Here is a 13264-nt window from a genome sequence, read left to right as displayed (position 1 = left end):
GGGGGGGGGGGGGATGCCGTGTTCCTTTACTGATGCAGATCTACCAAAATATTTGCGATAAGCGAGACTTGGGCGAGACGATAGGTCGGTTCTCTTTACCCGAACCAGCTTGCATTTTTGTCTTTGGTGGCGGAGCAAGTATACAAGATGAGGCAATAACTATCGCCATCTTGAACATCCTTGGAAAGTGAAAATATTTGTTTCACGATTGGACGAGGATGAAAGAAGTTTGCATTCACAAAACGTGTTCGAACTAACGACCATCATCGGCATCAATGTAATATCCGTCGGATAAACGTTTCCCCCACCGTCATCTTTCGAAGACACTCAAGGTGGTGACAGTTGTTCTCACCTCACCCTGTATAACTTAAGGTCTGTTTTTCCCGGCTGAACTAGGTTGCACTTTTCGCTGTTAGAACGAAGCAAGTCGCACGACAACCTGACGTTGAAAGGCGAAAATAGAGGAACGAAGTTCCGGTGCAAAGATGGTTCGGTTAAAAAAAACAAACCCCTCTCTCTCAGCGTCGAGGAGAGGAGGAAGGGAGTTTCGGCGCTGGTTCGGCTAAAAGGAACAGGCCCGATGACGCGTGAAGCACGAGGTTCACACGATCCGCCTGCCGTCTCCCTCGTGCAAGCAAACGCTGCGACTCGCGGGCATCAATAATCCGCCGCGAGCAGCAGCGGCGGCATCGATCATTATCCCAGCGGCAATTACCGTTTGTCGTCGTTATTACAGTATAAGCTCGGTCTCGCGTCGGCCACGCGGGGGACGGCGGATGGGGGAAGCGGCTCGATCGCTTACCTGCACACAGGGCTTGCAGAGATTCACACAGAGGCCGTCCGCGTCCTTGCTGTAGTGCTCGACGAGGTCCTGCAGGTTCCTGAAGGTGGTTCGCCTGGCGATGAAGAAGCCGCCCTCGTCCAACTGGCGAATGCGGTAGTGCTTGACCGTGTCGCCGTCGCGCACTGCAAGGTAATCGTATCTCGGTTACACTCTCTAGGGTACTCCCCAGGTCGATCGGACGTCTCGCGCCGCTCCGGCCGGCCGAGATCGTTATTCATTTATTAATATCGCACGGTGACCGCATTACACGATCGACCGTTGCGGCCGTCTATTATCGTCCGATCGCGTTACCTGAGAGAGAGTAATCGTTGTGCCGGCTCTCGGAGTCTCTTATCAGGAAGGCGCCGTGGTCGTTCTCCGGCAGCAGCAGCTTCTTCTCCGCCTCGATTCGCTTGATCTTCCGGAAGTACCATCTGCAAGTATGCGCGTAACACAGCGATCACGAGAACGTATCGCGCGCGGATTTCCACCATTATTTTTGCCTTCTGCCGACAGCCGGCGAGAAAGAGGAGACTCATCGCCTCGTGTGAGTCAACCTCCAGGATATTAATATTTTCAGCAGTTCGCGCGATCGAACCGCGATAACCTGCGTTCTATCGTTATCACGACGAAGCCATTAGGTGTGCGTGGGGGTTTCAGCACTTTAACTGTGTGAAAATAAAGCGAAAAAAGGACACGCCTGGCGTGTAGGAGACCCCCGCAAGTAGACCGGAAGATAATCCGCGCGTTGATACACGTCCAAGCATTCTGAAGAAGCACAGAGCTTCTCACAAACGTATTAACATTGATAATATCAGTTTCATTACAATGGCACTATAAAATCCGTGCTTGGCCTCCTAAAGATCCGCAAACGTTTCCTTCCTTCGGTTAAATGTTTGTTTTCTATTTCTGAACTGGCTGCACTAATTCAAGAAGGCTGCATCCCGATATCCACCGCCAGTACCGAAAATCTATAGTTCACGTTACGTATATATAGGACGCCCCAGAATAAGGAGAACAGTTAAATATCTCCTTTGTTTTTAGTGATATGAGAAGTGTATTTGGAGCACAATTGGCACGATTTCGAAATAGGTATTCCTATAATACCGCTGAAGGAATATTTTTTTATAATCGTTTTCTCGATCGCTTTTAAGGTGTCCCAAGATATTCAGGTGTTCTTCTTATGTTGGGACATCCTGTATTAAGACACAGTAAAGAACTTTGCGTTACAAATAGTTCGCCCAAAATTTTTAAAGTTACTTTAGCATAATATGTTAAAAAGTATGTAAAAAAAAAAAAGTAAGATAAATATCATTATATTCATCTCGTTAAAGTGACGCAAAAAATGTGAGCGGACCATTTGTAACACAAAATTTCTCACCGTGTACACGCGGAAAAGTATGCCGTTGAATCAATACAATTTCCAACAGCGCGCGTAACTGGAGCAAAACTTCTCGATTCGATAATGACATCAAACAAATACTTCAATTGTTGAAACAATACATAACATAAAAGGTTTTAACGACATTTCCCGTCATTGAATCTGACTTTTTACTCCAATTACGTTGTTGTTGTAAATCTTATATTGATCCAAGCAGCATCTTTTTCCCAGTATCGGTAACGAACGTCGGAACCTTCGCAGCATTCTTAAATTATTGCCGCCAGTTCAGAAATGGGAAACGAGCCCTGGATAAAACGAAAACTTGCGGAGGGAGGAACTTTCGCGATGACGCTTTTTGAAAGCCCGCATGACGAACACGTCGCAAAAGACGAAAAAAAAAAAGAAGAATCTACGCAATAGACGACGACGACGACGACGACTCACGGTTCCGCCTCGATCGACTTCAACTTGGCCACGTAGTTGCTGGGGATGTAGCCCTCCTGGCGGGTCCTTTTACTCCGCGCCAGCCACCAGTCGCCCTGGGTGTCGTTGAGTATCTCCAGATGCTCGCCCTTCCGGAAGCTGAGGTCTTCATCGGTGCGAGCGTCGTACTCATAGAGGGCGACGAATATCTTTGCGGTCGCAACATCCGTATCCGGGATCTGCGGCATCGGTCTGATGGGGTCGGGCGGCGGGGTCGGCACCGGGCTGGCCTGCGACTGAACCGTCTCGATGTTGGGATTGCCTATCCGGTCCGGCTTCTCCTTCTCCACGTCCGTGGGGTTGCTGAAGCAGTTGCCCATGTTGTCAGGTGTCTCGGGGCTTCCTTCCTCAGATGAAGCGCGTCCCAGTGACCGGTCGCAGCACGCTCAGGAGACCTCTTCGCTCTTCCGACAGTCCCCTCGGTCGCATCTAATTCACAACCGGACGTTGAATACGGAGGATCCCACCAGCGGGATGAGCAACGGCGAGGCCGTCGCGCGGCCCTCCTCGTCCGGGACAGACGCAAGTCGAACGATCGAATCGCACGCGCGCTCACCGAGCACCAGGTCGATCGAGAGCGGGTATCTCACCGGGGTCCGATTCCCCGCACGTGCGGCACTCGCTCGGTCGCGCCCGTCGCGCCTGGGAGCGACGGAGATAGACAGATAGATAGAGCGCGCGATAGAGGGAGAGAGAGAGATCTGTCAGCTGTGTCGCGCCGACGGCAGCGGATCGGCGAGCGATCGCGAAGCAGGCGTCGACTGGATAACGCGGGGGGAAGCGAGCGGGCGAGAGGAAAGGATCACATCCGCGAGGGAAGGCCAACAGCAGCGCGACCACCGAGCGGACTCTCCGGATATCCTGGCCGGCCGCAGCAGATCGTCGGAGCGGCGACAGCCGCGATGCATCGAAGGGCCGGGCGATCTCACGCTCGCCACCGAAACGATCCCGTGCTCGGCGAAAGCTCGTACCGCAGCTGTTGCACTCGAAGTATCGCCGCGGAGTCCAGCGGAGTCGGCCGTACGTCATCAATCACATAGTCCTCTCCTGTGCGTGGACACGAGCGAGGGAACGTGTACGCGCGCGTATCTGCGTCCTTACGAGCGTGCGTTCACGCGTAGGAACGCGAGAGAAAGAGAGAGGGAGACGGGGATCAGGTCGGCACCTCTCACCGAAACGCAGCTTAGAAAGTAGGCGAGCCAGGCGGAGGCGCCATTGCAGGCACCGAGTCACAGATCCGTCGAGAGCCCTTCCCGTGCGTATCTATCCGTCCTCGCATGCGCGCGTGAGTCCGAGCCGACCGCCTTTCTTCCATACGAATCGCGCGCGACACACGCCCAAAGATTCCGCCGAACGTGAACGAGCGAGAGTCGGAGCCCTCGGCGTCTCGACGAGGGAGCGCACGGCGATATCGCCGAATGCGGTGCACTCGCGGGAGAGGGAGCGACGATATCGTCTCGTTACTCGCGCCTACGTACCGCTCTCATCCGCCCGACGAATATGCTGGTCGAGAACGCTACGACAGAGAGAGATAGACGACGCAAAGTATCACCTCCGATGGATCGCGAACCACTGTCACTAACCGTCATACGTACGTGACGCGAGCGCGCCTAGTCACGGAGAAAGTCGCCCAGGAGCGCGAAGTGGCGGCGCTCGGCTGCGCTTTCCTGCGCGACGGCGGAGAGGGCAGCGCGTCCGGCGGTTCCTCCTGAGAACCGATAAACGTGACCTCGGCCGGTGAAGTCTGATCGACGGAGTGCCGACGCGAGACTAAAGCTTGCTCTACAATGTGCTCCTTGCGTCTTGTTTCTTGCTCCTTATCTTTCTTCCGTAAGAACTTTTAGTGTCGGTCTACAATAGGTATTTTAAGCCTCAAGGAATTGACCAGTTAATTATTCTAACAGTTAATTATTCTCTTCACATTCGACTGTGATTGGTCAATTTCTTAAAGCTTAAAATATCTATTGTGCACCGACATTTATCTTTGGAAAAGAGAGGGTAAGAAACGAGACGCAAAGAGCACATTGTAGATCAGACTTAAGGGAGAATTCAGACCTGACAGAAAAGCAGAAAAGCAGAAAAACAATCAGAACTCGCGCTGGATTAAGCAGAAGATAATAAGAAGGAAGAAACTGTCGACTTCCAGCGCAAATTGACTAATCGCAATCGATTATTCTTCTCACATTCAACTGTGATTGGTCACTTTCTTAGTACTTACTATTGTAGATCTGGGCTTACGGTTCTCGCAGCTAATGATGCGTTATGCGACACACGATATTCAACGAGTACATTGCTTCTCCAAAAGAGCTGCACGTTCATTGGATATCGCGTCTGCGAGAGCCATTACAATAATAAGACATTAATACGGATTTATCACTTTGTAAGGACCTATGCACAGCAATTAATACACAGTTTCTGATAGGCTGGAAATCTATTGCCTGTGGTTTTTATTGTGCATAGGCCTTAAGCCGCTTGCTTTCGCTCACTGTAACGTCTGCCTGTGCTTTACTAGCTGCGTTCGGGGAGCACGCTATTACCGCTAACACGTCATTTTAGTTTTGTGCTTCATTAAATATACAACAAGGAAAGAATAACTCGTTAGCGCTGATCAGAACTAATAGCGCGCTCTCCGAACACATCCCAATTCAGATTTCAGTTGACGCGCACCCCCACTCCAGTGACGTCATCCGTTTAATTCAGCCGCATCTGGAACCTAGCGTAGATGGCACTGAAAATTGTTTCCAATTTTCGCAAAAGCAAGTTCGACGCGTGGTGTTGTCGGGAAGGAGTTTAGGTCACTGCAATGTCGCGAACAAAAAAACAAGAGAAGAAACAAAAAGATAGAAAAATAAAAAAAAGAGAAGAAACGAGGAAATAGAAGGAAGCAAGGAAATAAAAAAAAAAGTAGTACAACGAAAGCGTCGACAGTGGAAGCCAGAAATTATGGCGAAAGCAATTAAAGCAGTGTGGAACAAAACTTACCCGGCAATAAGAGCAGCAAAGCGTTACAAGGTTCCCTACTCGACACTTTATAAAATGTTAAATGCAGCAAAACCAGGATCCAAAGATCCATTAGTTATAATTGCGGGAAGAAGGGAAAGAAATGGTATATTTCCTAAAGAATTGGAGAAGACAATAATGGAATATTGTCTGTTAATAAAGAAGAAGTTTTATGAAATAAGTTGTAAAGACATAAGGCGACTAGCTTATCAGATGACAATCAAGAGTGGAATAACTACTACATTCCATGACAGTATGGCCGGTAGACAATGGTTTTATCGCTTCATGTCTAGGCATAGCAATGAGCCGAGCGTCGGAAGATCTAAAATTACATCGCTTGAACGCATCTCAAACTTTTTTGACCTTTTGGAAATGGTATATTCGAAGCAACACTATCCTCCTGGTCGCATTTTTAATGTTGACGAAATTGGTTTCGTTATTAAATCAAAACTTCCATTCGTGAGAGGGCTGACAGTAGAGAGGCACAATGGGACAAGAAATTAATGAAAGGAGCACCCCTGGAGCTATAGGGAGATGTCATCCGTCAGGCTAGACCCAACTGGACACTTTTTACTGAGTGGTTTTCTCATTTTATTGAGAAAACAAGACCCACAGCTGAATCTCCAGTTTTACTCATCTTAGATTGTCATTACACGCATAGGAACTTGGATGTTATTTTAAAAGCACGAGATAATCATGTGAACATCCTGGGTTTGCCAAACTATTACAAAATGCTTCCAAATCCAGTGGAGAAGGCATTCCTTTTCCCTTTGAGGAGATATTACAATGAATACATTACAAACACACTGGAAAAGCAAAAATTATACACCTACGACATTGCAAGACAATTTGGCAAAGCATATCTCGCAACTCAAAGAATGAAAAATCCAATTGATGGTTTCAAATTGACTGGCATATATCTACCAAGAAATTGTTGCAGGTGTTGAATGCAGGTGAAGACAGACGATGACGATGATACAACCTCCTGAATTGCCAAGTGATTCAACGGATGCTGAAGAGACATTAATAGAGGATGAAACAGCAGGACCATTAATAAGCTACGTCTTGCAAGAAGATATTTATTTTTAAACAAATATGGAAACATGTGAAAGAAGAAGCTAACAAATAGAGTCCGGAAAGCACTTCCAGTCACTGTCCTGACCAACTCTCTATATAAGAAAGGTTTCCAAAACTACGATAACTACGAGAGCAGTCCAAGCAGTCTCTAAAGATACAAAAGAAAGCACAAGAAAGCTCAATTAGGAACCAACAAATGACCAAACAGGCGCACAAAGCAGGCAAATATGTGAAAAGGAAAGCGAAAATTACAAGAAAAAGATGAAGATAAAGGAAATGCTCCAGATAACGAAGCAAAAAGAAAGCGATCTTCTGTTAACTTAAATTTAACTTTTTGGGAAAGAAACTCCTGGAGAAGGAGATATATGGTATCTATGGGTTTTTTATGATAATTCGATTGAAAAGATAGGACCGAAAGATATGATGGACCATAACCGTCTACTACCTTCATGACTCATGATTAAAAGTTAACCACAACCATGTTCACCCTCCGTGTGATTCATGGATCATTTGGGAAATGGTAAAAATTTGAATTGGCTGCAAAATAAAATTAGAGGTGAGACCCGGAATTTCCATTTAAGGAAATAGTAATAAGGAGAGGTCTATACTTGTATGCGTAACAGTCGCATAGTTCTATATATCATTAGACCGCTAGCTCTTTTTATTTTGTATTACAAATTGGATCCCAAAAAGTAGGTATTGCATATTACTTGTTAAGAAGAAAAAAAATAGGATTGGAGATAGATAAATATAATATGGCCGATGTCTACAATCAATCCGACGTGAATGTCATCCTATTATTAATGATTCTGTACATATTTTTCGGAACCATGTACTTTGTAGGAATTAGCGGTCTGGTAATATATAGAAGTCTGTTGATAGTTGTCGTCAATTTACTGAGCAATTACGAACATGAAAAATCACGAGTGTTCCCGAAATGACTCACGAATCACACAGCGTTAGCGAAAAATACACTGTTGCAGGCATCAACATATAGTACTGGACGGAACATTTGGTTGAAATCGTGTTGACAGGTGTAGAAAGAGACAAGATGTGTGAGTAGGAGCGGCTTGTGGAACAACAGGACCATGATGCACTTATTATTCTATTGTCAGAACCTGCTGACAGAATCTGTGGCAGATAGTGTGCAAGGTCTATTTTTATTGGATTGGCCTACCTGTTTTAAGACCCGGTAAATATCATTATGGCCAATGCAATAGATATATTATGCACAAATGCATAAATACATCTGTTATGTTGACTTAACCTTATTTAACGGGCCGCAAGCATATAACTGTAAATATTATTGATTTTACTTACGCATGAGTTGGTACATCTTTGTTTAACCCATTCGTTTTGCACAATAACGAAACCATATTATTGATTATTCATAGCGCATATCATATCACTCAACACATACACACATGTACACAGCACATGTCAAGGATGTCCCGAACTTTTAAGAATACGATACTGTTCCTCATCTCCTTAGGCAAAATTCAACCAATGAACAGAGAGTAGGAAGAGAGATCCGTGCCTACACATCTAGCTCTCTCTTTCTAGATCTCTCACGCGAAAAATCCAAGAAATCTTGCCACGTGTTTCGTCTAGTACTATATGTCGACAATTACAGGACTACTGGGCCTTGATTCTCGAAAATATGTGAAAAATATCGTATACGATAAGCTAGGATTCATTTTACGTTGCAAGCACTTTGGAGCGCCGTATATAAATCATCGCAACGTGAATCCTAGATATCGTATACGATATTTTCATACTTTGGGGAACCAGGGGCCCCCCACTATTCGAGAATTGGGCCTCAGAACTCAGGGTCTGATTCTCAAAAGCGTACGAGATTATATCGTATATGACACGAGAAAAATAACTAGAATAATACTATAACCGATCGATAATCTAGTATTATTCTAATTACTTTGCTCGTGTCGCATAAGAATTGAACCCCCTTTTCTGTAAGCATAAATACTATCTCTCGTGATATAATATATTTATGAATGTAATTTATTAATATGTATTAGCGCGAGAAGTATTAATGTGATTGTATTCATGTGAGAAGCATATAGCCCCAGCCGTATTATTAGACGCATCTTAATTTTTTATAATTTTTTACAGACGTGTTTTGAGTGTGTGACAATTGGAATTTAGTTTTATTTTTGTTTATTTGTGACTTGAATCTTCAAATTTCTTGCTTACTAACGGAAAAGTAAATTTTTGTGTAAAAAATATTAATATTGATTACAAAAATTATGGGTAAAATTGTGGGTAAGTGATTTGACATCTCAAAACGTTGCAGAGGTAAAAGCGCTGATTGACACCGAAATTTATTCCAATCGAGTGAAAATAAAATTAGTAGCTTTCCTTCTCCTCTTAACCTGCATTCTATTACAAAATTAAAATGCGTCTAATAATATGGCCATAATATGTAATAATGTGAGTATATTTATTAATGTGACAATTTAATTATTTATTTCTTAAACTACCGTTTTTTTACTTTGATTTACCACTAGCTTATTTATATTTTTATAATGTTATTATTATTATTATTATTATTTTATATTTATTTCAGTCAAAATAAAGAATTTTTCAAGTAGAAGTTGAATTCATTATTTCTTCCAAATATCGTTTTATTTCGGTGCCTGAAAAATAATTTTCACTTGTCTAAATAATTGTTTTTTTTCTGGCGAACATTGCTAAACCTTTTTTTTTTTATGAAGAACCATCCTTTAAGAATCAGTCTACAGGGATTTTGTTTTTGTTCAATGCGTTCAAAAGTTACGAATTTTTCCTTCAAGTAGAAAAATTGTATGTATCTCTCCGTGTTTTCCTCAATGAAAAGAAAGTTAAAAACATTGAAGAAAAATCGCATGTATCTCTCTGTGTTTTACTAAAAAAAAAGTAAACATTGAATGTTAAACGTTTATAATCGAAAGTAAAGACCTAAAATAATGTCAAAACATTTTTCTCCAATTTTTTTTTATTTACACAGCGAGAAAAGTGGTTCTGTTCATAAACGGCCTAATAGCTATGGCCATAAATACTATTATAACATATTTGTTAATTCCGAGTAACGGTAACATTATATAAATGCTTTATGTTTGCATTCAACAACGTAACATGCATTTGTATATTATTACACGTACATGTGTTATATTGAAGTTACATTGTTGAGTACGAAATTATAACATCATTGTAAAGCTATTGTTTAAAGTTATATAACTACAATTAAACGTGTCGACTGGAGACCCACATGAATCACACGACGTTAGAGAAACAGTGAATCATACAGAGGGCAAATATCAAACGATTATAAAAGAACACGAGTTATTCGATACATTCTACTAATATTTTTAAGAAAATAGTAAAATTTGTTCTTTAACATCACACATTATTTCTTCCAAATAATCTACTATTTCTATAATATTGTACAATGTATTAATCACAATTCCTTCAAATAAATGTATAGAATATTCAAATATTCAAATAAATGTATAGAAAAATTGTATATTATCATGTAATTTAATCAATTATATGACTCTCATCATTAGTAGGATACATTGAATTATATAACGAACTGGAAGAAATACTGGCGTGGTGGAGTCCAGTGCCTTTAAGACAGGTCTGTAAGATAAAGGCCTTGTCGAAGTAGAATCTCGTTCTCTGTTTTAATATGCTATACTCGCGTAGGCCGATATTCATAGTTGGATCTTATATATAAGACCGTCTTAGGTTCACCTTCAGATGCTATATAGCTCATTTGGCTACATTTGCAAAAGCATTTGAAGGTGAACTTAAGACGGTCTTAAATATAAGATTTGGCTATGAATACCGGCCATAATCTAATAATAATAGTAGTAATAATAGTAGTATTATTAAAAAAATAAACATGAAGTCAACATTTCTAAATAACTTAATTATCGTTAATTTAATATTCCATGCTTACTAAGTTCTTCCAGTTTGTTACATAGTTCAATAGTAGGATAAAATGTTTTGGAGTCTGAATCAATACTCACATAATTGGCTCCTGCCGGTCTTTAACAACAATGTTAGTAGCCTGTCGGGTGTCGTTGCGCAGCTTTTCTGCCATATATTTGTTATACCTGCATAACGATGACGTAACGATAACGAAACTGTCGTTGAAAGTTAAAGAATACTTGCTTGCGTCATGACACGATCGGCAAGTGTAACTTAGTCGGAATTCGCGACGGATCATTTGAATGCCCGATAAAATGGCATGTTGTTTGGCTTAAAAGTCAGAGTCCAACAACTAGCCGTGTGTCTTCCCCAAAACAAACTTTATTCTGCACGTTTGCAATGACCTAACTTCCTAAACGACAAACCCAACCTCGGCTGCCGCCTCTACCTGTGTGTAACACGTAGAGCTACAAGCTAAGAAAGGAGAAAGGACAGAGATGTGTCGATTGTGAGGGATGACGCTGAGACGGGAATCGCATTCGATTAGAGATACCTTATTACGCGTATCCTGTCTTTCTCTCTCTCTCTCTCTCTCTCTCTCTCTCTCTAAACATATACATAATATCAGATGTCTCGTTTTGTGTTTCTCTGACAAGAAAACACTTCGATGGCGTGCGTTCGGCGGAGGGAAATCTATATACAGCTAAGATCGTTTACAATCGTTGCGGGGTGGTCGTTGGATTCACGAGAAAATTGGCACTCGACAAGGTAACAGTTAACACCGTGATTCCCTAGCACTGATGGCAACGATAGCTTCAAGAACGTCGTTAACGAAAGAAAGCAAGTATTATCCTCTTATGAGAAAGGAAGATCACGAGCGTACAGTAATGTTTTGTGCAAAACATTATAGTCTCTACTCCTACTTCTCTATTATTGAGAAAAAACAAAATCAAATCCATATGATTGTTACTATTAGCCTGATTCAATGTGATGACTAGTTTCTCAGCGGCATCCAGTCTACAAAAACAATAAATTGGTAATAAACTTAATAAATGTGAGTAATTAAAAAAAATCCAAAGAACTGATTTTCTTCACCATTTTTTTCGTGACGTAGGTCTATGAAACCTATCGTGTCACATCAGCGTCAAAATTGCAGGTGTTATTATCAGGGTTAAGCTCGAAAAAGTGCGTTACTTCTCCGATAAGCAAGATGTTAGCAGTGTTCTAGCAGATTGGCAGCAAATTCAGAATCCCACAACAAAACTATAGACACCTGCGTCCGCGTTAAGCTCGCTGTTGACAGAGTCTACTGACATGATTTGACAGCAGATTAGCGGCACATACCGAACAGATCCTGCTGCCAAACTATGCGCAGGGTCTGCTCAATTTGTGCCGATAATCTGCTGCAATCAAATAATTAGAGGGTTTGCTTGGTTTCTGTCATCAATCTGCTGGAATAGCGTGTCAGCAAGCTCGGTCAGATTTTTGGCGGCAATTTCACAACGTCACCAGGTAGAACGGATTCTGTGACGAATAGTTTGTTGTCTTTCAAGAATTTACAGCAGGCTCTGCTCAGAATCTGTAGGTTTGGTTTCGTTATCTCCTCTCATCATTGAAGAACATCACTCGATAACGACCCGCTACTCTTTCAGATTACTGATGAAGCGCCCGCCGATATTTCGGAGCTGAGATTACCCAGTTCTCTCTCTGTCTCTCTATCTCTCTTTCTTTTACGTGAGACTTGTCCCGTATAAATTCTATGTACAACGAACACGGCAGTGATTATACACTCTGTACATATTCTTGTTATTCGCTACGTTTGCTACACGACACTTCGCCGCTCGAAGTCGTCCACGAGCCGGGACTAGGATAAATCTCTCAACGATCGATTGACCATGACGATTAATTTCGACACTCTATTTAAAAAAAAAAAATTGAACGATGAAAATGTCGGAAAGATGTGTCTTAGGCTGCTATAAAATGTGCGAATCTCTTGCGTCTGTCGTCTCGTCGATAACATCGAGAGGGAGATAGCGACGATGCGCGCGTGTCCTCCTCGCGCGATAAAAATGAAACGCGACTCAGATATGAATATCGACAGTGAAGTATTTGCGAGTACGATTGGAAGTAAACGTGAGAAATGATTTTTTCTTTTTTGCGACCGGACAAGTCGCAAATCGCAAGGGGAGTGAAAACCGACCTCCGGCTTCCGTCGCTTAGCGGTCGCGGACGAGCTCGCTCGCTCTCCGGGTGGTCTCGCGACGCGGAATTCGGGACGCGGAATTCTATTTGTAGTTTTGCGTGCCGTGCAACGTGGAAAACACACTCGGAGCTTCGTGGCATTGATAGTAATCCGCGTGGTATGTGTCTACGACTGTACTTCCAATTCGCCGAATTATTTTCTCGCAGCTAGAATTCCGCCCTGGATTCCTCCGCGAATAATAGATCGTCCGAAGCGAGTTTTACGAGCGCACGAAGGCGCGTGCATTGCGTAACGTCGCCGGTCATTACGAGAACAATAAGAGAAACTCCGATCGTAAGGAGTTCTTTTGTGAAATGAAGGGAGGGTG

The 13264-nt window shown here is 42.9% G+C and overlaps 2 protein-coding genes across 6 annotated transcripts in view; one reads left to right on the top strand and one right to left on the bottom strand.

Moving 5' to 3' along the window:
* LOC106747454 (tyrosine-protein kinase Src42A) overlaps positions 1–9178 on the bottom strand; it is a 14267-nt gene extending 5089 nt beyond the window's left edge. Inside the window, exons 1-4 of one of the 5 annotated variants that reach the window (XM_014624977.1) lie at positions 8085–9178; positions 2649–4742; positions 1136–1257; positions 803–966 (exon numbers count right to left, since the gene is read on the bottom strand). In XM_014624977.1, coding sequence (XP_014480463.1) covers positions 803–966; positions 1136–1257; positions 2649–3007 — 645 coding nt within the window. In that variant the 5' untranslated portion in view covers positions 3008–4742; positions 8085–9178. Of the gene's footprint in view, positions 1–802; positions 967–1135; positions 1258–2648; positions 4743–8084 lie in introns of those variants that run through there. The other 4 variants (XM_014624978.1, XM_014624982.1, XM_014624979.1 and 1 more) reach the window with 4 other exon arrangements.
* On the top strand, positions 5631–8091 carry LOC106747419. Its single transcript, XM_014624916.1, has 2 exons — positions 5631–6062; positions 6218–8091. Exons 1-2 carry the CDS (start codon positions 5631–5633, stop codon positions 6632–6634), a joined length of 849 nt encoding a protein of 282 aa, XP_014480402.1. The 3' UTR covers positions 6635–8091.
* Positions 9179–13264: the final 4086 nt, after the last annotated feature.

The sequence above is a fragment of the Dinoponera quadriceps genome, unplaced genomic scaffold, assembly GCF_001313825.1.
Source record: "Dinoponera quadriceps isolate SergipeBrazil2010 unplaced genomic scaffold, ASM131382v1 scaffold1750, whole genome shotgun sequence".
NCBI classification, from domain to species: domain Eukaryota; kingdom Metazoa; phylum Arthropoda; class Insecta; order Hymenoptera; family Formicidae; genus Dinoponera; species Dinoponera quadriceps.
Note: the sequence above shows the minus strand (reverse complement) of the source record. Positions and strands in the feature narration are given on the sequence as shown.

Excerpts from the sequence above, each read along its gene's own strand:
- LOC106747419 (XM_014624916.1), top strand. The coding sequence starts at position 5,631 with ATGGCGAAAGCAATTAAAGCAGTGTGGAACAAAACTTACCCGGCAATA. Across the intron at positions 6,063-6,217 it reads TTTTTGACCTTTTGGAAATG|GGAGATGTCATCCGTCAGGC; the intron begins GTATATTCGAAG and ends CTGGAGCTATAG.